The sequence below is a fragment of the Sciurus vulgaris genome (genome assembly GCF_902686455.1).
Source record: "Sciurus vulgaris genome assembly, chromosome: 2".
In the NCBI taxonomy this organism is placed as follows: Eukaryota; Metazoa; Chordata; class Mammalia; order Rodentia; family Sciuridae; genus Sciurus; species Sciurus vulgaris.
In genome coordinates, this window is record NC_136462.1 from 40031189 (window position 1) to 40059095 (window position 27907).

Sequence of the window (27907 nt, forward strand, 5' to 3'; positions counted from 1 at the left end):
AGAACCTTCCCAATGAAGAATCCCAATGCTTGCCATTAGGATTTTATTACTGCTATGTGCCTCCCAGTCTTTTTTTCTAAAGGTGGTTTTTTTTTTTTTTTTTAATATTTTGGTTCTTCCATTCCTATCCTACCATTGTATGAGGGGTGATTGTGCACATGTCCTAGGTAATTAATCTCTTGTTGGACAAGAGGGACCCACCTCTTGATCAAATTGAGAAAACTGTGCATCCCTATTCATGCTGGACTTGGCATGGTGGCAGTAACACTGTGGGATTCTGGGGAGAAGGGTGATTTTGTTTAACATGTGAGAAAAGTGTGTGAAGACATTTGGTGGCTGGAGAGATTGCTCATTACCATCAAAATCCATCCCCTCTTCTTTGGCACATAGATTGTCTTTTTCTCAGCCTCCCTAAAATGAGGTGTGGCCTTCTGACTGGAATCTCTTGTGGAAAGGAACCGGAAATGATGCCTGTTACTTCCAGGCCTGGTGGATGAAACTTTCCATTAGGTTTTTCTGTGCTCTTTCTCATTAGGATCATTGAATGCAGATGAACTATACCATCCTGGTGATTAGAGGGAAGTATTCTGAGTCCCTAGGTGACCACATCAAGGAAAGGAGGAAAGTAGCCCTGCTGACTTGAATATTGGACCAGAGGCACAATATTAGCAAGGAATACCCTGCCACTAAGTAAATCCACTATATGTTTGTGTCTGTTTGTTATAGCAAGTTAGTATGCCCTAACATTAACTTTTAAATTAATGTTATTAGTTATAATAACATAATTAATTTACTGCTTATATTGTTTGTTATTCTCTGGTCCCCACTTACTCCATTACAGGTTTTAACCTTGGGAAACTTGATTAATATTTTTGTGCACTGGTTTCTTCGACAGTAAAACTGAGAAAATAATGGCATCTCATAAGGTCGTTGTGAGGACACAGTGAATTAATAGATTAAAAGATACTTCAAATATGCCTGAATCCGTAGCACAGACTGTGTAAGTGGATAGCTCTTGCCATTTGGTTGACATATTTTCCATTGGCATCACAGTTTCATGATTCAAATCACCACACTGCTTGTGTGTGCATATGTGGCAATAATGAAAGGGATACTGTGTTCGAGAGCAAATAATACCATAGATAAAAGCTGTACTATGGACCAAAACAAAAGGCTGAGCAAAAGTACAGTAATCATATCCTTTTGTGAAAATTAGCACATCTAAAAAGTCAGTGGACTTCAGAGTGGACTCAGAGACAATGTCAGGCCACTCCGACTCAGAGTTGGCCCTTATTGAATTCACTATGAGACTTATTCCCAGAAAACATTTGGTTTTTGCTAACTAACCCAGATAGTATTTGTTTGTGGGAAAGAAGATTTTCAAACACACGAGAACCTGCATCTTAATACTGAGGATAGGACTTCCACAGATCCTTGTGGGTTTTGTGCTTGGGACTAAGGAGGGGGGTACTTTCTTGGAGTTTTCTGCCCTGTCCTTATGTTTGTTGCCTGTCTTCATGCTGCCTTTGTAGAACCGGGCACTTGTATCCCAAAACATGGGGGTTCAATGTACTGAGCTTACTCTAAGTGATATTTGCTATTTGCCCCACAGGAAGAAGAGGGTGGTTTAATAAAAGCTTTCCCAGCAGCTGTTTACCTAAGGTCAGCTTTATGAAGCAGTTCCTAACCTGCAGTCAAGGGACCCTAGCTGTGTAGAGTTAAGTCTTGCTCAGAGGGCACCTGTCCACCAGGCCTTGGTTTCTGTCCTTGGTGTGCTGCTGTTCAAAGCTGGAAATGCAGGACACAGAGGGGATGAGCAGATGCAGTGTCCAACCCTGAAGTGGGTTTTCCTTATGCTACTTTGGTCACAGATACGTATTTCTTTTTTCCCCTCATTTGTTAGTCTGTCTTTCTTCCTAGCAGGAAAAGAAGCTCACATTGTACCATCTCTGCAACATTTCACTTTCTGAGTGCAGTTTCCACTCTGGAAGCCTCTGGAGAAGGTAATGTGATTCCTAAGAATCACAAGGTAGACTGTGGAAGGAACTAAACAGCTGCTGTATGATTCCTGCCATTGTGTCTCCACACACATCACCCTGCCCCAGAAAGAGACACTTGGGTCTGTGGGGTGGGATGGGATACCTATAAGACTTCTTGAGTGTCATTGCATTTAGAAGGAACAGAGTAGGTGATTCAATTGGTCCTCTCTTGTTGCCTCTTTCAAGAACTTCTTATATACTTTTTTAAAAAAAAATATTTTTATGTGGTGCTGAGGATCGAACCCAGTGCCTCACACGTGCTAGGCAAGCACTCTACCACTGAGTCACAACCCCAGCCCCCTTATATACTTTTACTTAAGGTTAAGAACCTGGTGATTTATTTCATAGGTCCGCAAGAATTGCTTTAGGTTTTCTTATGGCTTACAAAAAATACTCATCATTTCTTTGGTGTCTTCAGAAAGAACAAAAGTGAAACTCCTGAATAAATTTTCCCATCTGAGAAGAACTGTGACACAGCTCTTTATAGGCCTGGGACACTGTTTTTATTCCCTCTTACTATTTTTATGTCATTTCCCATGCTCCCAGCCTGTGGACTGGACATAGTTTTCCCTCCTGCTCTGGTCATTATGGTTGTGACTGTATCCACCTTGGCTGACTGCTGTTCAATTTGGTGGAAAAAGTTAGCACTGATTTTCAGCTCCCTATGAGAGCTGCTTCCTTTTACACCTCACTCAGCTGATAGAGCAGCTGGATTTTCCTCTTTTCCATGAATTGTGTTTATTTCCTGCCTAGGCCGTCTGGGTTTGAAAAAATTGGCTTAATGAGAATTTTCAAATTTGATGGTTTTTGACAAAAGAGCTGTTAAGAGGGATGGGTTTTGGAGAAAGATCCTTAGCCAAAATACATTTTAATTCAAAGGATGGTAGCAATGGTAAGTCAGGAACCTCATAAATAGTTTTCAACTGGATTTGGCTTATTTTATATACCTGTATGCCCAAACATAAAAGCCATGTGTTCAACCTAACTTATTCAGCATACAATCAAACTAAACTCAAAATTCAAGTCTTATGTCATGTGTCACTCGAAACACTAATAGATAAGAATATTTTTTTAGGAAAGGGTTCACTATGAAATTTAAAGCTATAGATAAGGATAGGATAGGAAGATAAATGTGATTGCCTCTGGTAAACTGTGAAAGCTTTAAGTTGGGAGGACATCTTGTATCTTCCCAGGAGCAGCAGGAAGCAGGGCCCAGAGATGTTTTTTTAGGTACATGTGTAACAAACGTGAGTGACCCACTGCATGTAGCTACTCTGTAGCCCTAGCTCTCTTTGAATTTGGGTGATTCTGAAATGTGCTCTCTATATACAACTAAAAGAGTTTGAATGGTCCATCCAAAGTTTAGGCTAGGTTTTGAATGAAATGCAAATGGAGGAATACCAAGTGACATTTACACATTATGGAGTTTCACTGTAGACAGATCTGATACTGTCCACACAGGTCAAGACATTTAATACCGTATTATAATCACAGTAGGGATAAAATGACTATCCAAAATATGAACAAAATAGTTCAAAAATAGAACACATTTAATAAATGCTTTTATAAGTTTATTTCTAAAGAAATATCTGTTGGACCAGCAATTTGTTCACTTTTGTCATCAAAGTCCAAATGGGTCAGGAACTATCTAAGTGCTGGAGGCACCATTAGATGATTAAGACATAAATTAATTTATTCAATGACTATTGAGAGTCTACTGTTTTTCAGAAGGTGCTGATTTTAGAAGTTGGAGATAGCAAATAAATATGTAGTGTTCTATATCATGAAAAAAGATGCAGCAGAATAGGAGGTCAAAGCGAGCGTGTGTGTGTATGTGTGTGTGTGTGTGTGTGGCATATGTATTAAATAATTGAAGCTAAGGAGATCTAGGGGAGTGTCAGGATAGGCTGAGAGCAAGTGTAAAGTCTTCAAGGCAAGAGAAGTTTGGCACTTTTGAGGAATAGCGACTGGGCATGAACCTCAATAGAGAAGAGAGGACCAGTGGACTGAAGACTGAGGTATGCTAACATTTAGTGGTTGGAAAGAGATGGAGGCAGAGGCAGAGGAGATGAACAGAGGTTGCTGGTGAGTGTACTAAACACCAGTAGAATACGGTACCCCAGAAACAAAGCGCAGAAAATGTTTCAAGAAGGAGAGTAATAAACCATACAAATGGCTTCCAAGATGAGGACTAGATTTGGCGAGGCATGGCCCCTTCCTCAAAGGAGTTCACAGCACAGAGGAGGATGGGAAAATAAGGAAACATAAATTGTGATACAATGGTGTCATGCCTCAGAGCTGCGAACCTACTTCCGGAGATGGACTGAAGACCGAGCAGGGATTGTCCCTAGAGAGTCAAAGAAAGCTACATGGAGGAGATGTATTTTTGGATTCTGGGTATTTAGGAAGAAGGGCTTCGAAACCAGGATTCATAGAACTTAAAAATTTTTTTCTAGCTGCTTGTTGCTTTTTCTGCCATCATTTTACAAAACTGGTATTTCCTCTCCCAAATTAATATTCTACTTCTACAACTTCACAAACAGTTGCTAATTATCAGCACACGTGACACAATTATTTTGTAAGGACAATAATGCACTCCACCATACTCTACTCTTCTATAAGATATTCTTGGAATTACATCTTCCCTTGTCAGACCTTTATCTTTTAGTTACATTTTAATTCACTTTCACAGGGGTACACAGTGTATTGACTTTACTCTAAATAACAACTGCTAAAAAAACTATTGCTTCTCACATGTGAGGTTCTAAGAACTTTACATACAGTAGTTCATTTTGTTCTTACAACCTATTTAAATACCTTTATTGTCCCTGTTTTTATTTTGTCATAACTGAGACACAGAGAGGTTAAGTAACTTGCTCAAGACTGCAGAATAAGTGACGGAGCCAGGATTAGAACTGGTCACCTGACTTTGGAGTTCATTATCATATTGCATCCAGAACAGTATGTTGTACCTCCATCCTTACTGTTATATTTCTATGTTCCTGGGATGAGCAGTTAATTATTAGGGAAAGATCTTTAAGAGATAGGCTGTCTTTGATTTCATTTGCAATGTTTTAAGAACTCAGAACCTTGATGACAGGTTGTCATTTCAGAGTGGGTCAGGGGAACCCAGGAACTGGACACTGGATCCAAATGGAGAAGAGTGCCTTTAGGTCTTTAACAATTGATTGTAGATTGCCACATGACTGTGCATGGATGACCAGAGCGTGTGTGACGAGGGTGGTAGCAAAAGCAGCAAGAGTGTTGTGACAGAGTGTCCTCTGCTGATAGAGGTGTCTAGCGCATTATGATCCCAGATGCATGGGGTACACACCTTCATTTCCTTTTTAACTTTACCAAAGGCACAGGAGATGATTTCACATTTAAAGAAGTACAAAATGTAAGGCAAAGCAACTGTGGTTAGGAATGCCTACTATGTGCAAGGGATTGCTCTGGGTACAGTGGTTTTGGTTTCCAGGGTGCTTAAATAATACAGTGGCCAAAGTCTGATATGTTTTGATGCTCAAACCCCAGTCAGTGTGTGCATAATTGAAATAGAAGATAATTGGATCCTAGCTGAATCTAGATATGGTTCAGGCTTGGTTTGATCTCTAATGTGTCTTTTAAGAGGTCGATTTTATTTCTAACGATGGTTTTATCTTCTTCTTGACACCACTGCAATTGGTTTACCCAATAGATGAGGCTTGGGATATATAATTTTCTAAGCATTTGAAGCCTCCCCTTTTGGTAGATTTTGAGTTCTACCTTTGATCTAAAAGTTTCTGAAATAAGGTGCTCACCACTTTTCTCTTCATGGCACAAAGAAGATGTAGCATAAATAACTTTTGCTATGATGTTTTCAGGACCGGTTCATGAGTAACTTTCTGAAGGCATACAGCCATGAATTTTATAATTAGTTTTTCCCCCCAAGATGAAAGTATATCTGCTCTTCTCTATATTCTGCTCTCTTTAAAGTGCTTTTTTCTGGGCATAATTATTATATTTTCAGCAAAGTTTAAGGAATCCAGCATTAAAATTTTCTCATAGTATCAACAAGTGTAGAAAATTTGTTGGGAAACGGATCCTGTACTCAGTGTGGCTCTTTCCTTGTCTGCTATGTGGTAATATTCTTGCAAGTTATGTATGTGCATGAAGGCGGGGGAAGACGTAGGTGAATATCCAACTCTGGAAAAGAAGCTACTTCCTATGGAAGGAGAATTTCAAATGGCCACAGAGCCAAGCAAACACTCACACTGGCTTCCTGTGGGCCATTTCCTCTTTGTGAAACTGATCCAAAGCCAAGGTGAAGAAAAAAAAATATTCCTCTTTCAAAATCTCAAATCTCTGACAATTCTCCATTCCGAACACTGTTCAAAAGAAGTTCTAAAATGAACACTACTGTATGTTTGAAGAATTTCATGAATTTGCATGTGAGAAACTTCATAATATTTGTTTTGAAAATTAAGAGAACAAGTCAGAGTCAAAATTGGAAAATTCAAATCATGCTATTGCACTGACAAGTAACATCTATAAACTTCAGAATATTCAAAAACTGAAAGTCCACGGAAAGAAGTCATGACTACGATATCTTAACTGCCATGCTTTAAAATATCTTACACTTAATCTTGTCCTTTTGGGACATGCTTTAAGATATTCAAATTCTATTTGTACTTTTATTTTTAAAAACACATCAATTAAAAATGTTTCTTTTAATCCACGGTACAGATTACCTAATTAATATTTAAAAACTTTAAAAACTTTTTCTCCCCCCCTAAAATTCCAAGAAAGTGAAAGTACAGTATTTTGGTACCAAGTACTCTAGAAAAGATGAGTGTTTTATTTATTAATCTGAGCATTCCCATTTGTAAACAGCATGAGACGAAGAGATGAAATGTAGCAAGACATTTCTTTCATCAGGTGTGGTTTTTTTTTTTTGGAAAGGAAAAATTGTGATGCGATTACACTGTATCTTAAAATGTTCACAATAAAAAGTTGATGAATCTTCAAAGAAATGACTAAAATCTCTGGCCCAAAGTCTGGAGGGCAGTTCAGAGTATTTTACCAAGGGTTATTCATTTGCCTTGGTGGTGGTGGTGGTGGGGGGGTGTTATAGTACAATTTGATGCACAAATTCTTCTCCCCACAATCCTGGCAAAGTCCTTGGGTGTATTTTTTGCTGATCTCTACAGTGACTGCCAGGCTCCTACCTAATACTGACAGTGAACTCAGCCGGGCCCCTCTGAACTTGGGGTCCGGCCTCCCACACTGTGCATCTGGATGCAGGGAGTCCCACTTTTTCTTACCTGCATAGTGGTCGAACACAGTGGGCACGTAGTCCTCGGGGAAAGCATCATTGGCATAGCTCATCAGCAGGCAGGTTTTCCCCACAGCACCGTCCCCAACCACCACACACTTCAGCATCTTCTTCTCCTCGTTGCCACCGCAGCTGCAGCTGCTGTCATTTCCCTCTTTGCAGTTCATTCTTGCGGCTCCAGCTGCTGCTGCTGCTGCTGCTGCTGCTGCTGCTTCCAAAGCACATGAAGCGGCGGGAAGTGAGCTCCAGGCTGGAGTTTACCCTGCCTTACTTTGGCTACCCTGGGTCATGCAGGCATGTCTGGGGCTGGTATATGCCCTGTTGCTTACCATTCTAGTAAAGTAAGGTAACAGACACTTGGGGGAATTATTAAAAGGGTCCGTCTATCCCTCTTCCCTATCAGGTCCACTTAGGAAGCGCTGCTTTCCACAGAATTCTAGAGACTTCCCAGCAGTTCAGAAATTTCAGCAGCCTGAGGGTTTCACTCTGCTCTCCTCCTCTCCAACCTGGCTGAAGGCACGGCAGAATTTTGCTGAATTGTTCCCATTTTCCACCTCACATCTAACATGGAGGAAAGCTGGGCTTTTTAATGGAGTTTCCCCCCTGCTTCCTCTGGCTTGCCGAGTATCAGGAAATCATGGGTTTCCTGCTGCATTCCATATTAGGATCAGTGGGCTGGGGAAGGCTGCGACAATGGGAGCTCTGTGTGTGTGTTTGTACTTCTGGGGAGGATGCCAGGACGTGGAGTGGGAGAACACTAGGGGTCCCACTGCAGGCTGAGCCGTCAGACTTCCTGTTCTGTCCGCTGCCGGTCAGGCTGTTTGCTTGTGGCTGGCTGGGAAGAAGCTGACGAAAGGATGGAAACCGGGAACGGTCTGAGCGAGCAGAGAACCACACCAGCAATTGAAGGATAACACATGACATCATCCCTCACTGAGTCACCAGGGAAAAGCTCTGCAAATTAAAAACGGACAGTTTTTTTTTTAACTTATTTAAAATGAGAAACCTCAGGAGATTCTTTTCTGTCATAAAGAAGACAATCTCCTAGAGTTACATAGCTTCAAAAGAAATTTTTTTTTATAGGTCATAGGTATGGACAGTACCTGTGATCGGGTTTATAAGTTGCCGCATTTAAGTGCGATGATTAAATATGTATTCCAGACACTAACATTTTTTAAGGTTGTAGCACAGAAGAAATCAATGAGATGTGGGATGTTTGCATTTTCTTATTAGTAAATAAACACACATGTGTTTGGCTTCTATTTAACACCCTTGGAAACAAGAGGGTGAAGGATGGTTTCTTGGTTTGGGTCCCCAGGGCTGTTTTGGCTTGACCATCACTGTTTGATTTAGTCTTCTCCCCTTGGTCAGCCTGGCCCTCTTCAATTACAAAGGAGGCATTGGCAGCTAATTCATTTGTCTGTTGAGTCTCTCAAAATCAAGCCCCTTTGAAGTTCTGCATTTGATTAATGTACTTGGTCCTGGAAAAGAAGTGGCACTCGGCAAATGATTTTGACAAATGGATTAAAATGAGGGAACTCAGTTTTTCTTTGATATTTTGAAGGATTCAGATTATTCAATTGCTTTGAAAAGTTTTTCTGGGTGGGAGCGAGGTGGGAAAAGTCTGTTTTCTTAAGTGGTTATCTGTAGTATTTATACCTATGTTTCATATGCATACCATCGTATAATAGATATAGTACCAAATTTCTTCCGTTTTAGATTATAGTAGTATTTTCAATAATGTTTAGTGTCCCAACATTTCTTTCCTAAAAAGGAATGGTGTTTCAGTTACATTATGGTGTGTTAGCTAGGTTATGTTGCAGTAACAAACAACCCCCACAACTCAATGATTTAAAATAACAAATATTTCTTGTTTCCCTTGTATTTTTGTTTTGTATCACTGTCATGTTTACTCAGGGATCTAGGCTGATAAAGTGGTCATGCTGAGAACATTGATGATCACTGAGCCAGAAGAAGAAATGAATATTGTAGTGGCATCAATTTGTAAATCTTCCTCTTGGATGTCACACTTCTGCTCACATTTATTGACTAAAGCCAGTGATGTGCCCGTACTGGGTCAATAGGAGGGTCAGAAGTTTAATCCTGCCATGTGTTGGGGATCATATATTGGTGAACAGTCTGAATGACAACCAGAGAGTTGAGGTTATATTTGCAATATGAAAGTTGAATAGTTCATGTTCAGTGCCATTCTGAAGCATTTGAAGACATGTGTGATTACATGTGATTTATACAATTTTAATTTAGTCTTCCTGGAACACCTGGAATATGTGGTAATAAAATTTCAATTTGAAAATGCATGTTTTATTTTTAGAAAAAAGGTTTGAGTATGAAGATGGTAGCCAAATAAATCTGTGTAGGTGAGGGAGTGGTTGGCAGCGTCAACCATCCCTCCTGAGGATGAGTGGGATCATTCCAAGCACAGTGTGGAGATAAGTGTTTGGTGGAACTTTGACCTCACTCCTGAGATTTGTGCAGTAACTGTGGCATGATACCTCATTCATGGAACACTGAAACATGGCTACCCAACCTCGCCAACTAAAAGCCTGTGTCCCTACACCACAAATGTGCCCCTGTGTGCTGAGATCTTGGCCTAGAAAAAAAATCGAGACATTGTATTGGGGCGAAATTTTGCTATATCTGTGTATAACCTAAACCTTGCACCATCAGATAGGAATATTCAAGTCTGTTCTGATTACTAGGTGGACTGTGATTTGAGTCAGTTGAGAGATTTGAAGCAGCTAGTTATGGGTTCTTTATCTCAAACTCAAAGGATTGGCAATCTGCCCAATTGGATTATATACAAAGATTGGTTATGGCTATAGAGAATGTTGGCTCTATTTCTCAAAATAGACTTGTTTTTATCATTGTTTACTGCCTCCTAAATTTAATATTCATGGAGAAAAAAAGTTGAGACATCCTAGTAAAAATGAGGAAAGTTAAATAGCTTGCAAAGTGGATCACATTGTCCATGAGAATAAATCTTTTTAAATATTTGAAATATTTAAATATCAAAAGACGGACATGATCCTGAATAACAAATTCTTAAAAACAAGTCAGCATTGTTCTCATAGATCTGGGAGCCCATAGCATTATGTTTGCTTGCCCAGGTAGAATGGTCAAGAATATACTTTGATTCCAAAGATTTAAATGTGTAAATAAATTTGGAAGTGGTATGAAGACCACTGTGTAAAATACTCTACCAGATGCCTGTACTTTTGGGTCTTAGGTCATGTAAATGATTGAGTGGTGGTTACATAGCCATTAATTATTTGGTTTACTTCACCACCAAGTTTATACAAGCTTACCATCATGTGGTGAAATCGCTTTGGGTGATGTTTTCTGCTTTTCTCAAGAGATCTTAAGCACTGAATCCCTCTTGTCCTCTGAGCTTTGGCTTCCCAAGAATTTAAATACCAGCAGGGCTATTTTTTTTTTTTTTTTTTAATAACATTCTGATTCCTTTGATTGCTTCCAGTTTTCAGAGAAAACTTAGTAGAAGAGCTTAAACTCCCTGGTCTTTTTTTTTCCCCTTTTGTGCTTAAAACTAGAAGTTACGTGGGGTAAGTAATGCAGCAGGATCAGACACTCTGAATCTGGACCCGTCTGTGTAGAGGATGCTTTGCCTTTAGTTTTAGGAAAGTGGGATGTTCTGTGTTTCAACGATACCAGGGTGCTCAGCAGAGTCACGAGTCATCCCACTTCAGAGAAAACCCTCTCTGGGCCTAATCTGAAGTCAGATCCCTGATGGTGGTGGGTTGGGTATGGTGTGAGTTGAGAGGATCAGTGTTTGATAGTTCGAAGGCTGCTGATCCACCTCCCCGCTGAGCCTAAACTTTAAGACCAGTTGGGGATGTTAAAACTGAACAGACCGTCCTAGGACTGGCCTGGCCTGTAGCTGCGCCTCTCCAAGGTGGGTGAGCCATTGCCCTCAGGGAGGCTCACGAATCTGTTTTTCATCTGCTAGGCCATGGGCCCTCAGTCTCTGGCTATTGTCCATTCCCTGCATTGTATCATGTCAGGTACATCATCTATCAGCCACAGTTTCTTGGGTAAGATCTTCCCACAATTTTAGAATGACTGTCTTTTTCCTATTGAGAAGATTTCCCTTTTCTCTTCTAATATATTAATTCCAAGAGAGATATGTCACTCACAAATCATAGGTGAATGGGACTTCTTTTTGTTCTAGGAAGAAAGAGGCCCACTTAGTCAGTAATGATAAAGGGCTGGGTGTGTGTTTCTTGTGTATTGCAATATTTCATAGCTTAACTCTGACTACCAAACCTTGTCTAAAAGGGAAGAGGGTCTTGTGGGTTATTCTTCCACCAATGCCATTAATGGTAATAGCTTGCAGAAATAACTCTCTTGGAGATCAACAAAGATCTTTGATGTTTGCTTTGTCTATTTAGTGATTTGTACCCAAGAAGGCTAGACTCATTGGATTGGTCATTGGGTAGACAATGGTGTCATGGCCACAGGTTGAACTTCTGTGGGCACAGCATGTCATAGTCTATTGTTCTTTTTTTTGTATGTGGGATATAAAGTGAGAAAAATTGATGGAATTTTTCCACTTTTGCTAGAAAAACAACTCAGACTTGCGTTTTGGATTTGGATACATTGGTAGCATCAATGTCATATAAAAATAATACATAGGATGAGGACTTAAAAACATCAAGTATCTCAACAATGGCTGGGTAAATGGGTAAACTCTGGTATACAAGGATGTATTGTAGTTATGACTGGATTACACACAAAAAAGGAGTCCTTCTGAGAACCTGCATGATACTATCGACCCTCTGGTAAAACACTAAATATGGAATCTGATTAGACTATCTGAACAGCTCATTTGCTGGTAATCTGTATCTAAAATTCACCTGCATCAGAAGAAAGAGAGATATAAAGACAATCTAAATTTAAAGTAGATTATAGCTCAAATCTCAGATTTTATGCTTGTGCATGATAGGGACTGTGAGGAAAGATTTTGGAATTGAGTAAGTCGAAGAAGAAAAAGGTAAGGTAAGAAAATACCATCAAATACATTTATTAAAACTCCCAGGACAAAAGAAGGGAGAAAATTAAATATTTCCATGATTGTAACTTCAGAAGCCAGGGAGAGAGGATGGATGGACTTTTAGTATGGAAGAATGGACAGTGTTCAGGCTAAGTCCCAGAAAAGATTCCCCCACCCCTTATTGTCAAGAAGGAACATTCTTGCAATGTGTTTTTTTTGCAGATCTTCATGAAGTTTCTTTTTTCTTTTTTTTTGTTTTTCTTTCCACTATTGTGCTATTTAATTGAAAGCACTCTGGGTACTTTGATATTAAATAGTGGTTTTTTTTATTTGCTTCTATTGTTTTAGACCATATTGTATTTGGAGACTATTTGGTATTTTACCTCACTTTTTGGAAAATTAAAAAAAAATTGTAATTGTTTTTGTGAAATATCTCTCTTATCTACTCTAGAAGTCTGAAGTAACTTCTTTTTGCTTTAATTTTGTATGATAATCTAATTTTTATTGACTGTGTAACAGGAGGATAGATAATATGCTAAAAATATTTTGGTTTTTGTAAATTTCACATATACTCTTTTATCCAACCTTCATTTCATCCTTACATATCAAAAGAAAGATGATCCTTCAAAACTGCCTACATGTAGAAAGCATTCATTGGCTAATTCCAAGTGTAGCAAACTCAAAGTAGTATCATTTGTTATGGATATCCAAAAGATTTATTTCTGTTTTCATTTTTTATTATGTCTCAAAATCTTTCTAAACCTTAATCTTATTGAATCTTTTAAAAATTTGTTCTCATTAGATATACATGACAGTAGAGTGCACTTTGACACATTGTACATAAATGGAGTATAACTTCTCCTTTTTCTGCTTGTACATGATGTAGATTCACATTGGTCGTGTAGTCATATATGCCCATAGGGTACTAATGTCTGATTCATTCTACTGTCCCTCCTTCCCCCATACCCCTTTTCCTCCCTTCACTCCCTCTGCCTAATCCAAAGCACCTTTATTCTCCCTTAGTCCCCCACCCTTACTGTAAGTTAGCATCTGCATATAAGAGAAAACATTTGACCTTTGGTTTTATGGGATTGGCTTATTTCGCTTAGCATGATTGTCTCCAGCTCCATCCATTTACTGGCAAATGCTATAATTTCGTTCTTTAAATTTGAGTAATAGTCCATTGTGTATATATACACATTTCTTTTATCCATTTACACCTAGGTTGGTTCCTGTTTTAGTCAACTTTTTTGTTTCTGTGACTAAATGATCTGACCAGCACAATTATAGAGGAGGAAAGGTTTATTTCACAATTTCAGAGGTCTTAGTTCGTAGACAGCTGGCTCCATTCCTCAGGGCTTGAGGTGAGGCAGAATATCATGGCAGAAGAGCATGGCAGAGGGAAACAGCTCACATCAGCAGTAGCAGAGAGGGACTCTACTCTCCACATATAAAGTATATACCCCATAGCTATGTGCCAATTCCCACCTCCTCCAGCCACACCCTACAACTTCAGTTAATCCCATCAGGGTTTAATTCATTGATTATGTTAAGACTTTGTTACAACCCAGTCATTTCTCCCCTGCATCTTCCTGCATTGTCTCACATGTGAACTCTTGGGGGATACCTCATATCCAAACCTTAACAGTTCCATAGTTTAGCTATTGTGAATTGAGCTGCTATAAACATTGATGTGGCTGCATCACTGTAGTATGCTGATTTTAAGTCCTTTGGATATAAATCAAGGAGTGGGATAGCTGGGTCAAATGGTGGTTTTATTCCAAGTTTTCTGAGGAATTTCCATACTACTTTCCATAATGGTTTCACCAATTTGCAGTCCCATCAGCAATGTATGAGTGTTCCTTTTTCCCCACATCCTTACCAACATTTATTGTTGCTTATATTCTTGATAATTGCCATTCTGACTTGAGTGAGATTAAATCTTAGAGTTGTTTTGATTTGCATTTCCCTAATTGCTAGAGAGGTTGAACATTTTTTCATGTTTGTTGATCAATTGTGTTTCTTCTTCTGTGAAGTGTCTGTTTAGTTCCTTAGACCATTTATTGATTGTTTTATTTGTTGTTTTGGTGTTAATTTTTTGAGTTCTTTATAAATCCTGGAGATTAATGTTCTGTCTGAGGTGCATGTGGTAAAGATTTTCTCCCTTCTGTAGGTTCTCTCTTCAAGTTATTGATTGTTTCTTTTGCTGAGAAGAAACTTTTAAGTTTGAATTCATCCCACTTATTGATTCTTGATTTTACTTCTTGTGCTTTAGGTGTCTAGTTAAGGAAGTCAGATCCTAGGCTGACATGGTGAAGATTTGGGCCTACTCTTTCTTCTATTAGGTGCAAAGTCTCTGTTCTAGTGCCTTAGTCTTTGATCCACTTTGAGTTGAGTTTTGTGCAGGGTGAGAGATAGGGGTTTAGTTTCATTTTGCTACATATGGATTTCCAGTTTTCCCAGCATCATTTGTTGAAGGGGCTATCTTTTCTCCAATGAATGTTTTTGGCACCTTTGTATTTATGAGGGTTTATCTCTGTGTCTTCTATTCTGTACCATTGGTCGACATGTTTGTTTTGGTGCCAATACAAAATCTCATTGAATCTTAAAAGTTCTTTTATAATTATTAAATCCATTTTCCCAAGCAATAAAGGAATTTTAAAAAATAGGGATCATAGGCTGTGCCCATTTCATGAACACCATTATTCACTGTGCAAAATAGCAACAACAACTATTTACTATTTTTGTAATCAAGGTGGAGTTGTCTCTATGATGGATGCTGGTTGTTTTTACCCAGGATCTCTTCCCTTTTTGGTGATAGCATTCCAGTCCCTTTGAGGTACCCATCTCTTCTACTTTCGGTTCACATTGTTCAGTTGGGGCTGTCACACAACCCTGTAATCTGGGAGTGGGCCCACAATCTAGGTTGACAGATTAGAATTATCTCTGGGTTCTTTTCCCGAAATTCTCTGGAAAGAGAATTTCTTGTCCTATGGAATTTCTCACACTAAGTATCACATAAACTTATTGTTGGGGGTCATCTTTGCCACCAGATGAAAAGAACTTTCCTAATGTGGATAATAATGAATTATGACATAGTAATTTATATTTTTGAATTCATTCAATCCTCCCTTTAAAACCTAGGAGGTAAACATTTTTATTATCCTCATTTTTATGATTAAAAATATGGAGGTGCAGTTAGGCGATAAGGTGAGTGTAAAACAGCTAGTGGGTAATGGGTCCAAGATTCTAAACCTTGCAGCCCGCTTCTGGAGTCCATGATTTTAACCACTGTACTACAAAAAAAAAAAAAAAAAACACAAAAAAACAAAAAAACAAAAAAACAAAAAACAAAAAACAAAAAAACAGTTGAAAGAGAATGAAAAGCAGATCCCTGATCACATCATTTGAGCCCTTGACCCAGCTATTTCTTTCGTAGTCTGGGGTTTCCCTTTATAATGAGCCAATGCATTCCCTTTTGGTTTAAATTAATTTGGGATGGATTTCCATTATTTGCACTTGAAAGAGCCCTGAATAATGCATGAATGAAAAATGGGACGTCTTGGGTAAACTCTACTTTGCTATGTGATATTCGAGACAATGCATGTAGAGATGACTCGCTTAGCAAGTTTATGCTTGCTTAAGCCAGCTATGGAAGCTGGGGGAGCATCCTGGCACATGTGACGATGATCTAAGTTGATTTTCTTCTCAAATCTACTCTTTTGTATTTAATGGTTAAGACCTAGATCCAAATCTCTTAAACCCTGGTTTGTGTATACTCCTGATAGATTCTCATTAAATAATAACTTTTTGTCTATTAAAAGCATACTAATTACATCCATATCGAATATAGTCATGAATTTATAAGAATAAAAGATATAAGGATCTAAATTAGCTTAACTTAAATGATATTGACTTAATTCATTGAGGTTGCTATAAAATATCTTAGACTTGGTAATTTATAAACAACAGAAATTTACTGCTTATAGTTCTGGAGGCTAGGAAGTTCTAGATAAAGGCATTAGCAGAATCAGAGTCTGGTGAGACCCTGTTCATCATAGCAGGCACTTTCTATGTGTCCTTTCGTGGCGGAAGAGAAACCAGCTCTCTTAGACCTCTTTCTAAGGATGCTAATCCCATTTATGAGGGCTCCTCCCTCATGACCTAATCACCTCTTAAAGACCCCACCTCTTAATACTAGTGCTTTGGTGACCGAGTTTCAACATATGAATTTGTGCATGTGTGGGGGTGAACATAATAGGGTTTTATAGTCCTGTGACTGGACAGTCTAGGGAAGCTGGCTTAGGGTTTAGCTGATCAATGTTGCCACTAAGATCTATTCTTGACTTCTTATTTTGGGGTTGGCTCTATACTCAGGTTCTGCAAGTGGGCCCCTGGCATCTCTAGGTCACCCACAGTCACATGGAGGAAGTTTCACATCTTCAGCCCCCAAAGGGGGAGAGTATGCATTGTGGCATTTCCTGCACAGGGCCAGATTCTTCTGTTTTGGGTTGAGATATGCTGATGAGTTTAAGTCAATCAGACCCCACCTCTGGTGTCCATCAAACTTCAGGGCTGCAAATGATGAATGGAGATGGGAGAGGAAAGTCTCATCTCCATCTCTCATTATTGATGATATTGAGGTTAGGAGGGGAGTACTAGTAATAGTAATAATAGTCCTGCAGTAGTAGTATTTATAACAATGATAATAATAATGGCTAACAATCCAGTACTTACTATGTGTTGGCATTTATTAACACATCTAATCCCTGTCAAAAGTCTATGAGTTGGGTATCCTTAAGTCATAATTTCACAGATAAGGTAATTAAAACAGAGCAATTGGATTTACACAGCTAGGAAGCAGCAGGGTCAGGACTCAAATATTCCCTCTGGCTATAGACCTTGTACTGTTCGGTTGGCTATGTTAATCTCTGCAGCTGATGCCAACTATTCCTTAATTAAGGATGACACTTAAATAACATTGCCCCCATTTTCCTGGCTATCTTTTACATAATCAAGACAGGGTTGGCTGACTGAATAATATTCCATTGTGTATTTATACCACAGTTTCTTTATCCATTCATCTGTTGAAGGGCATCTAGGTTGGTTCCACAATCTAGCTATTGTGAATTGAGCTGCTGTAAACATTGATGTGGCTGTGTTACTGTAGTATGCTAATTTTAAGTCCTTTGGGTATAAACTGAGGAGTGGGATAACTGGTTCAAAAGAGGGGTCCATTCTAAGTTTTCTGAGGAATCTCCATACTGCATTCAGAGTGGCTGCCATAAAGAAGAATAATATGGCATTTGCAGATAAATGGATGGAACTGGAGAATATCATGCTAAGTGAAATAAGCCAATCCCAAAACACCAAAAGTCGAATGTTTTCCCTGATAAGTGGATGATGATACATAATAGGGGTGGGGGTAAGAGAAGAATGGAGGAACTTTAGATTATGTACAGGGAAATGAGAGGGAGGAGGGGCAGGAGTATGAAGGATGGTGGAACAAGACAAACATCATTACCCTGTGTACATGTATGATTACATGAATGGTGTGAATCTACATCATGTACAACCATAGAAATGAAAAGTTGTACTCCATTTGTGTACAATGAATCAAAATGTAGTCTGTAAAAATAATAAAAAGAAAACAGGGTTGGGATTGTAAGTGTGAAACTTCATTGCTGGATATGAGGACTACATCTTTAACAACATATTTCTTGAGTTGTTACAGAAAAAGAGCTATTTAACCTTTTGTTTTGTTTTGTTTTTCCTGGTACGTAAATTTAATACATAATAGGAAATGTTTATTTCCTTCTGTTTGGGTTACGAAAGCTCATGGCCAGAAAAGTGGACTACCTTTGTTAACATTTTTCAGGGGGAACTAAATACCATTTTATCCACTTTTCTTTCTTCCAAAATATATTTTGGACATGATATATATATTTTAAAAATTAAACCATCACATCCTCTACACCATGAAGAGGCCAACTTGATGAATATTGTAGTGTGTTAGGAGAATGATTATGTTTATGTCTGACGTTCTTTTCTTCAGTTAGCATCTGTTTCAGGTACTCGTTCTTAGTATTTTTTTTAATACCAGCACAATCAATATAAAGCTTAATCTTAGATTATTCTGAACTGAAGATCTTTTTAAAGAGTGTTGGAATTCTCTTTATGTCATTGAGTAAAGCTTCCTTGGAATAGATGTGGCCTTTCAAATCTTGTGGAGGGCATGGGATTTGTGAAGCCTGATTAGCTAGCCTTCTGTGGTCTTAAATCCAGGACTGAATAAACTGAAAGAAGGGACTCCATAAAATGAAGTGACAGCCCAATTGGTTTGATAAGCTTCTGTAGAAATACAGATTTTCCACTATCTTTCCTTAAGCCTTTCCGAACCTCAGAAATGATTCTACAATTGATGCTGATATAACACAGCTTCCCTCACAATTACGCACTGAAAAACCAAATGAGCATTTTGAGGAGAAAGTTCTTCTAGGAGGCAGTAGGCTGAACCTTTAAATACAGTATGGTAGATTCTGCTCAGTTGCTACTATCCTCTCTGGCAATGTCAAGGTAGTTGTCATGGCTGAATCTGGACCTGGCCACCAAACCCATCTCAAACTAGTAAAATTCTTTGCCATCCTTGCTCAATTTTCATGAGACAGAAAACTCCCCTGGAATCAAAGAGGAAGGAGAAATGGGAAATGAAGCTTATGAACATTTAATGAACAAATATTAGGTGTTAGGCATTGTGTTCAGAAATTTTATGCAATTATCACATTTAATTCTGTCAATAATCAGAGAGCTGGGAGTCAGGATTTTCATTATTCCTAAGTGGAAATGAAAGCTCAGACCCAATGGGACACAGCTGGCAGGTTAAGTAATGGAGCAGAGATTCAATCCAAGTCTGAATCTTAAGACCCTATCTCACATGTTCTTTAAGCCTTTATGAAATTAAATATTATTTATTTGATTTAAAATATATAGTACAGGTATATAGTATAGGTTCAGAAAAATGTCTAGACTAGTTTACCCAGACCTGTTATTTTCGTAACATATACTCATCAAGTATTTACTAGTTCCCAGGATATTATAGTGAACAAATCAGTAAAATCATCACTGTACTTTTTGAGATTAGTGGAAGGAGATAAATAATAAACATAGTAAATATATAAATTATCTTACTAGTGATAAGTGCTATGGGAAAATAAGAAGCCTGTAGTAAGCTAATGATAACTGGCCAGAAGAGAAGAGGGGTTTTGAAATTTGAACATTTAATAGAGAGTGAAAGGCCCTGAGGATTGATCCCCAGCACTGCAAAACAAAACAAAACAACAACAAAAAAAAAAAAAAAGAAAAGAAAAGAAAAAGAAAAAGAAAAAAGGAAGAGAAACCTGAATTATCATGCTTGTTACTCTGTCTTACCGTGTAATACCCTCTACCATGTTATGATGCACCAAGAAAGCCCTTACCAGATGCTGAACAGATGTCCATGTTCTTGGACTTCCCAGTTTCTAGAACCTAAATGAAGCTCTATTATTTATATCTCAGGCATTTCCTTATACCAGCAGAAAATGGACTAAAAACTCCAAGTGGAGAAAAGTGTTTCTTGGAGTTGGCAGTGATCAATAATACTATATATTTCAAAAAAGCTAGAAGAAAGGGTTTTGAATGTTTTTACCACAAAGAAATGATAAATATTCAAGGAGACAGATATGCTTTTACTGATTTGAACATTAAGTAATGCATACATGCATCAAAACATCAGATGGTATCCCATAAATATGTACAATTTTTATGTGTCAATTAAAAAAGGAAAATACCACCCAATGCTGCTGATGTTCAAGAATGAGGGGAACTGATCATTGGATTTGGTAATGTGGAGGTCACTGGTACTTTCGACAAGAGTGGTTTTGTAGAATTGAAGCTTAAGGAGGGATCAGAGGAATTAGAATTTTTTTTTTTTGAGAAAAAGTTACAGCATGTTTTTATGCTGATGTGAATGATCTAATAGAAAGGAAAAAATTAATAGGAGATGGAGAATTGCCGGGAAAAGAAAGGTGCTGACAAGTTTGTGCAGCGAGGGAAGAGATAAAAAATATTTCTTCGTGATGATCTGATGACAGCATTATGTCATTGGAATATGTTTTCAAATGTTTGCTCAAGTGGTGCGTCTTAGTGATCTCATAATCTCCAACAGTCTGATCTATTGTTGGAAAGCTGGCATATCATGATATTTAATGTGGAGGGTAAAATAACAGGATTCGTTACAAAGACTGACCTATTGTAAAAAGGGCTTGATTGCTAAGAATTTGATTATTTTCTCCCTGGCACATGATGATGTACTTCTCTCATCCCAGAAAAAAATGATAATATATTATTTGGGGACAGTTGAAAACTGTTTCTAAATGCTATTAAAGGTCCAGAAGAAATGCTGCCAAAATTGAATGTTGTCAGAGTGGACCGGGAACTGACTCATACTGCTCACCTTTCTGCTTTTGTGAGTGATAAGCTCCTTGACTCAGCATCTGAAAGCTTTGAAAGCAATCTTTAGTGAAAAATTACCCTGTAATTTTTGGGTTATCTACTTAATTATGAACTCTCTGAGAGATTCATTTTAAATTGGCATTCCTGATGATCTGTAGTTGTGATTTAAGATTTTACAGTTTATTCAAAATAAAAAATAAGAAAATAAACCATCTACATGTGGATGGAAATTGAACTAAATTTGTGTGGAGCTAGATGCCTTTCACTGGAAATGGCAAACCATATTCTCTCTCTCACTTCTGTACATCCATTACCATTCTTATTTTTAAATGATATTTTCATAACTCGATATTGGGATGAGCCTTTAGTGTTCTCTCTCTCTCTTTCTCTCTCCCTCTCTCTCTCTTTACCTAAAATTGACAGCACTGTGCTGAGGACCCATGATGTGATCTTCAGCAAAAGTGAAAAGTTGGAGAAATACTAGAGAAGTTCATGCAGAGACATGGTGGCTTTGGAAAAATGTTTGGATTTTATTCAGGAATAGTGGGGAATCACTGAAAAGCAGTAAACAGGGGCATAGCATGATTCTAATAGTGTTTTGTAAAGATCTGCTAGTAGTCGTGCAGATTAGAGAAAGACAAAAGTAGGGTTAAGCATACCAATAAAAAAACTAGTCTAGTGAACAGATGATGGCTGGACCACAGTGGATGCAGTAAGATTTACTACTCTTATAGTTGAGGACTCACTATCAGAATCCTATGATATAGATACCATTATTGGTCCCAATTTTACAGATGACAGGAGGCAAAATAACTTGTCTGAGGTCACACGGCCATGAGGTTGCAGGTTGGATTTCAATCCATTTAATTTGATTTGAGACTTCATGCTTTCAATCACCAAGCTTAGTTGCCACTATTAGATGAAAATGGGAGAAGTCAATAGATCACAGATATATTTAGAGATAGGATCAGGAGGACTTGGCCACTGATTGCATGTGGGTAGTGGGAAGACGGAATACTCAGAGGTGACCCTGATGTTTCTCTCTGAATTGACCAGAGGGGTTCAGTATGTATTGAAATACTGAAAGGCTGAAAGAGACATGGATTTGGAGTGGGGAGATCAAGAATTCAGCCTGTCAGGTTGAGGTACAGATGTTCATGCAGTATCAAGTGAAGCTACACAGTGGGCTGTGATCCATGTGGATCTGCAGCTCAGGAGAGAGGCCTGGGCTGAGATGCACAGTGTTATCAGAGACTATGGTCGTGATTTAGAATGATCCACAGAGGACATGGTGCCAGAAGTATACCAAGGACCCAGTTGTACTGAAGGAATGAATTTGTAGGGAAGCCATGGATCTTCCGATTTACAGTGCTTATTATAGTAGGCATTTCTGATATTCAAAGTTTAGCTTTCTGGATGTTTCAGGTGGATAATGTCTACTCAAAACATCACTCTTCTCAGATATTTCCAATGAGACCACTGTGAAAGAAAAGTGCTCTGAAAAATATCTAGTTCCAGCAAGTGTAAGAACACTTAAGATGGTCAGTGTAATGCATGGTTCTGATTATCTGTGCAATTAGTTTACTAAGAGATAAAAATCTTTTTTTTTTTTTTTTTTTTTTTGCTCCTGAACTTACCAACATTATTAACCAAGATAGTGGGTATTGGAAACTAATGACAGTTTTTCTTATCTTTTGAGTCTTAATAGCCTCATATTTTAAAAGTTAAGTTTAAACACTTTTAAATGTAAAATAAGTTTAAAATTAAAGCATTGAAATAATTGTACAAAGAACTCCCACAAATTTTGTATCCAGATTCACTGATTGTTAACATTTTGCCATGTCCGCTTTATCATACCTCCTTCCTTTACATAAACACTATATAACACTTTCTGAAACTTTTGAGAATGTTACAACCATGGCGTTCCTTAACTCCCGTATACTTGATCATGTATGTCCTAGGAATGAACACATTCTCTTATATAGCCAGAGTACAATTATCAAATTTAGGAACTATTAAATTTTTATAATACCATTTTATTCTGTATAATTCAGATTTAAATTTCTTTGTAGTAATTACCCTCTCAACAGAGGATCTAAGCTAGGATCATGCACGTACTTAGTCCTCCATGTCTCCTTAATCCTCCTTTCGTTTGGAAAGTCTCTTAGCCTTTATTTGCCTTTTAAGACATTGTCATTTGTGGAGAATGTAGGTAGTGTTTTGTAAAATGTCTCTAACTTTAGGTCTATCTGATGTTTACTCATGATGCATAATAAGATTATCTTCAGGTCTTGTATTTTTGGTAGGATTCCTATGAAAAAGATGATTACCTTTGGTCACTTGATCAGGTGACATTTGCTAAATTTTCTCACTATAAAGTTATAATTTGTTCCTTTATAAATATCAAGGAAATTGAAGGATTTTGTTTTTAAAGTAAAACCTTTCCCCCAGCAGCAACATCTCTTACTTAAGAGCTGGCTTCCTAACTGCCAGGAAGAGGATGCATTAGAAGTCTTGCAGCTGGTGACTGAATATGGTGGTGTGATTTGTTCAGCTTCTGATATGTGTTATTTAATCATACTTAGGTGGAGGTTGGAAGGTAGTGAGAGAAGACCATCTTCCTGATGTGTTTCCAGCCCATTCTGGTAGACAGAAGAAAACATTTAGTCTTTGTTCCATCTTTGCTCTCCCCATGACCCAATTTAAAAGAGTTTATTTAAGATCCAAATTATTTTGCAAAAATTATCATTGCCTTCTCTTCCCTCTTATTATATTAGGGATTCTAATATTTTAAATATTTCAGAATTAGGTATTGACTTTTCCTCCTTAACTCTTCCACACTTATCAACTTGAAGGTACTAAAACAGGCCTTAAAACATCAAGAACCTTTATCCACATCTGTCTATCTGAAGGTGTATCTAGCTGAAGAAGTAAATAACTATGCATGTTTTCATTTTACTCTCTTAGGCATGGCATCAGTTACTAAAAAAATTTGTAACAACCACAAAAACATGAGAAGGAACAACATACTTGTGGAAGACTTCATGCATATTTTAAAAACTTCAAGTGAGTCACCAAAGATGAATTTTGGCAGACCAGTGTAAAATAGCACAATTCTGCAATTTTTTCACACTCTGGTAACATTGGGTCATATTTTGTCTTGTTCCACAGCTGCTCAAAGCTTGCACCAAGTTTACCAAAACTCTGCTGTGTAAGAATGATGCTAAATATGAGATTTCAGAGAGAATTCTTTTAAATCATGAATATGTAAATAAGGTATTTGTGCATAATTCCTTTATAAAAAGTATCCATTTTTTCTTATGTTTCCAGTTGTTTAATACTCAAATGAGTGAGAGTGTTTTAAAAATAGTTCCCATATTGACCCTTGAGATACTGGAAGGAGCCACAAAATAGAGAGGAAGGTGTCCTGATGCTTTTGAGTGGTGTATCAACTGGTAAAAAATCAATCACCTTATTTAGCATTAATAGATAAAAATATTGAATATCCTAATTAAAACATCACCTCATTTGGTCAAGTATTGAGATTGAACACATCAGAAATATGCATTGCTAACGTGAGCAACTAATCTTAGCCCAATAATAGGTTGAATACTTTGAGTGCTCTTAGAATATTTTTCAATTAAAGTCAAAATTACAAAAACATTTTTAGCCTAGAATACATGAGAAGTTATAAGAGATTTTCTTGCATAACATTGTCACACTATCTTTTTGTGTTCAATTGAAGCAATATACTCTTCTTGTAGGGGAGTATCAAAAACTCAAATAAGTTCATGATGTTCCTATTATTTCCGCTATGAAGATAATATCAGTCAATTTCAAATTGACCTCAATCATTATTTGAAACTAAGGCACAGAGAGCATATTAGTTAGGAAAAAGAGTAAAGTTCTATAACAACAAGATGGAATGATACGGTGGCTTAAAGAGTATAGAGGCTTACATCTCTTCTGTAATCTGGTGGGTTTAGGGTGGGCATGTCTACTCCATGTAGTCATCCAGGAATCCATGTTCCTTTCATCTGGTGTCTCCAATATCTCATGATTAAAGCTAGGTTGTGGGAACATCTATTTTCTAGCACTTGGAAATGGCAGAGTATGAAGAGGCTCAGCATCTTAAGTCTAGGTCAGGAAATGGTACACATTTGTTCTGTTTACATGCTTTGGTCACGTGACCACTAGTGTAAGGAAAGCTAGGAAATGTAGTCTACCTGAGCAGTTGTATACCTGCTCAAAATTGTGAGTTTAGACCAAGAGGGACTTTGAACTTCACAGAGAGGTTGGAGAACTTGCCTATGGTTGTGTAGCTTGTGAGGGGGAAGATCTGGGGTTCAAAACCAGGAAGTCTTATTCCAGAGAACCTACCCTTAAATGCCATTTCAGTTTCTATTGCTATAAGACAACCAATTCAACATGTAGTTATTTGTCTTGCTTCTGTAGGTGGTCTGGTAGTTTTTCTGTCATCTGGCCCACTCATAGGGCTGTGTTCAGCTGTCAGATTGGTTAAGACTGGGTTCATCTGGAACTGTCAACTGGGGAAACTGGATTGTACTTTTTGTGACTTTTCCATATGATCGGTGTGGGCTTCCCCACAGGATGGGGTTCTCAAGGCAGCATTTGAAGAGGGAGTGTGCTTGGGGCATAAAACCAGGAGCTATGAGACCTCTGAGAGCCTGCATTGGAAACCTGACATCTTCACTTGTATTGTACTTTTTTCATTGAATCAATTCAAAGTGCAGATTTAAGGGGAACCTCCACAGATTTATGAGAGTAGTGGAAAACTGGAATTGCAATAGGGAGTTACTGTTGAGGCCATCTTTTTCAACGATTCACCACTATGAGGCAATTCTACTTCTCAAAATCTTCTAGGACCTAGGAGATTATAGGGAGCACCTAGGGAGATGATAATCTGAGAGAGTCTCTGATCCAGAACGGAAATTCACATGGGAGATATAGAGGTTCTGTGGTCTCATTCTCATTCTACTCCAGGGAAGGTCAGGACGGTAAGTGTGCAGGATTAGACTGAGACTAAGTCAGAACGAGTGACACACACCCTTGGCTTCCTGTGGCATAATGTGTCACCTTTGGTGTGTGTTCAAGGATTTCAGAGCCTAGCTAGTGAATCCTGTTAGTTGAGTTCCTGAGAGGGTAGCCGAAATTGAGAATGACTTCATGGAGGGTATAACCAAGGGAAGATCCTTCTTAAATTAAAAGACCTGGATCGTGGGGACTGGGATGCCTCTGAGGAGACAGTTGGTGAGAAATCAGGCACCTGGGCTGTCTAGGGCAAGATGGAGGAGACAGTATTGTTTGAAATAGGGATGCGGAGGGCAGTCCACAGTGGGAGAGAGGCTCACTGGGATGGCAGCGGAGGTGGACTATCAGGGGTGGGAAGAGGAGGACAGTGAGAAGAACTGAAAGTTCAGATGGAAACATGAGATGTTAGTCCCCAACTCCTCAGGGGTAGAAAGTGTATCCTATTTATTCTCACATCCCCAGATGCAAGCTGATGCTTTGCATATGGTAGTCATTCATAAGCATTTATTCAAATAAATGGATTTTACAGTGAGGAAGAAGAGAGAAATTCCTAACTGATAGAGTCAAATTGTGAGTACTAATGAAAATGCCAGGAGGTTTATTTGTTGTTGATGGTCAGAATTTGTGATTTTGAAAATCAGGGCGGGATTTGTCTTTGCCCATTTTATGGAAAGGGGCATTTAAAAGAGCCTTGATACTTCTCTGCTATAGCCTCTGATCTGACCACAAATGAAATCTCTCTAAATGTATCCCGGGGTATTTCTACAACATAATTTGTCTCTCAAACACAAATTTTTCAAATATTGGGGCATTTTAAAGGGGTTTTTCGAAAGCATACAGATAAATTCCCAAATTTTGAAGGTGACTGATCCCAGTTGTGTTGAATTATTGACTTTCAAAAACCACTTTAGTATTTTAAAGTCTTTTTCAGTAAGACAATGTTAAAAAGGCCTTTTCTTAACTGGTTCTATAGTCCTTTTCTGTCCTTAGTTTCAAGCACGCAATTGAATCTAACTTTAAAATTTCTCTTTTCTTTTTGGTCACTGATGTTTATCATTTTATGCAAAGTGAAAATCCCTGTGGACTGTTAGTCATCAACATTGCTAGCAGCTATCAATAACCTTTTACTTATATTGTCTAATGTTTATTATGATCTACTGGTTATATCAAAAGATTCTGTATTGTTGAACTGCAGTAGGACACATGCACCCAAGAACAATAGTGCAGCCCTTGAATATTTGTATAAAGTACCTTTGGAGTTTCTATATGTTTTATTACAAAGGTATATATCAGAACCAGGATAGAAAATCCACTTCTGATTATGATAGAGAAGAGGAAAGATATTCATTTCCATGGCAACAAAAAACCCAGGTAAAATTATTATTTTTACATGGGCTAGTGAAGAGGGGAGAACTGAGAGAAGCCCTTAGTGAGCGAGAAGTGAGGTAGCTGCTGTAGTTGGGGCAGGTCGCCACCTAGGTTTCAGAAATGGAGCTGAAAACCTGTCACAGAAGAAGAGGTAGGCATGAGAAATCAGTCAAGTACTAAATGACTTTGTGCGCTGGTGAGATGGATTGGAGTCTGGGAAGAACTCTAAGGTGAGCAAACTTCAAGGTTCAAAATTATCCCCTCATCTACTGTCCTTGAATATTGTTGAGAAAGTTACAGTAGATGAGGGGCTAGAAAGCAGAGAGAGATTGTACTGTTTCACACATTCTTGTGACACTGATTTCAGGGCTTGACCAGCATTGAATATACAGGTGTATAGAACAAATTTGTACATGAAGCCCAAACACTTCCCTGGTTGTCTAAGAGCTTGAAGTGTTTGAGGTCTGACCACTGCAGACTACCAAGTTAGCCTGCCACAGTTTCATGGATGCAGACAGGTGATACAAAACTCCTTGATCAAAGATGAAGAACAGCTTATTACTTGCAGCAGTAGCAGTAGCCAGAGAATCAGCACGTTCGTGTCAGTTCCCCAGG

The 27907-nt window shown here is 38.2% G+C and overlaps 2 protein-coding genes across 2 annotated transcripts in view; one reads left to right on the forward strand and one right to left on the reverse strand.

The window, feature by feature from the left end:
* The window catches only part of RHOJ (ras homolog family member J), an 87879-nt gene extending 79719 nt beyond the window's left edge, over positions 1-8160 (reverse strand). Inside the window, exon 1 of the mRNA XM_079126305.1 lies at positions 7343-8160. Coding sequence (XP_078982431.1) covers positions 7343-7520 — 178 coding nt within the window. The 5' untranslated portion in view covers positions 7521-8160. The remainder of the gene's footprint in view (positions 1-7342) is intronic.
* The window catches only part of KCNH5 (potassium voltage-gated channel subfamily H member 5), a 700940-nt gene that overhangs the window by 193065 nt on the left and 479968 nt on the right, over positions 1-27907 (forward strand). The window lies entirely within an intron of this gene.